The sequence below is a fragment of the Lipotes vexillifer genome, unplaced genomic scaffold (genome assembly GCF_000442215.2).
Source record: "Lipotes vexillifer unplaced genomic scaffold, Lipotes_vexillifer_v1.1 scaffold397, whole genome shotgun sequence".
NCBI classification, from domain to species: domain Eukaryota; kingdom Metazoa; phylum Chordata; class Mammalia; order Artiodactyla; family Lipotidae; genus Lipotes; species Lipotes vexillifer.
In genome coordinates this window covers 510,237-511,000 of record NW_006772681.1, presented here as the reverse complement: position 1 = coordinate 511,000, position 764 = coordinate 510,237, and the positions used below count along the sequence as shown (strand labels likewise).

The window sequence follows — 764 nt, the reverse complement described above, 5'->3', positions numbered from 1 at the left end:
GCGCGCTGTTGGGGGCGCCGCGCCAGCTTCGCGTAGATGCTCTGACGCCGCCGCCGCCGCCACCGCCGCCCTCCGCAGCCCAGCCCGCGCCCCACGGCAGCTCCGCATTGCACTCGCCACCGCCGCTCCGCCAGCCCCGCTGCCCGCCCTCTGGGTCGGCCTTGAGCGAGCCTCAGACGCCAGCCGAGGGGGTCATGAGCCAGAGCGCCCCGGGGCGCCGCGGGGAAAGCGAGCGAAGATAGCGGTCTCGCGCCCCCGTGGCCCAAACCGCCTTGCCGTACGTTCCCCGCGTCCCCAGCCCCTTCTGTCCTTTTCTCGGGCCCCGCTGCCGCCATGGCCACCCTGCTCCGCAGCAAGCTGTCCAACGTGGCCACGTCCGTATCCAACAAGTCCCAGGCCAAGGTGAGCGGCATGTTCGCCAGGATGGGTTTTCAGGCGGCCACCGACGAGGAGGCGGTGGGCTTCGCGCACTGCGACGACCTCGACTTTGAGCACCGTCAGGGCCTGCAGATGGACATCCTGAAAACCGAGGGCGAGCCCTGTGGGGACGAGGGCGCTGAGCCGCCCGTCGAGGGAGACATCCATTACCAGCGAGGCGGCGGCGCGCCCCTGCCGCCCTCGGGCTCCAAGGACCAGTCCCTGGGAGCTGGTGGCGAGTTCGGGGGCCACGACAAGCCCAAGATCACGGCGTGGGAGGCGGGCTGGAACGTGACCAACGCTATCCAGGTGAGCGCGGAATTCCCAGCTCTGTCTCTCTCCCCGCC

The 764-nt window shown here is 70.9% G+C and overlaps 1 protein-coding gene across 1 annotated transcript in view; it reads left to right on the top strand.

The window, feature by feature from the left end:
- The first annotated feature begins 328 nt into the window (after positions 1–328).
- SLC32A1 (solute carrier family 32 member 1) overlaps positions 329–764 on the top strand; it is a 3,968-nt gene continuing 3,532 nt past the window's right edge. The window contains exon 1 of the mRNA XM_007447707.1: positions 329–726. Coding sequence (XP_007447769.1) covers positions 334–726 — 393 coding nt within the window. The 5' untranslated portion in view covers positions 329–333. The remainder of the gene's footprint in view (positions 727–764) is intronic.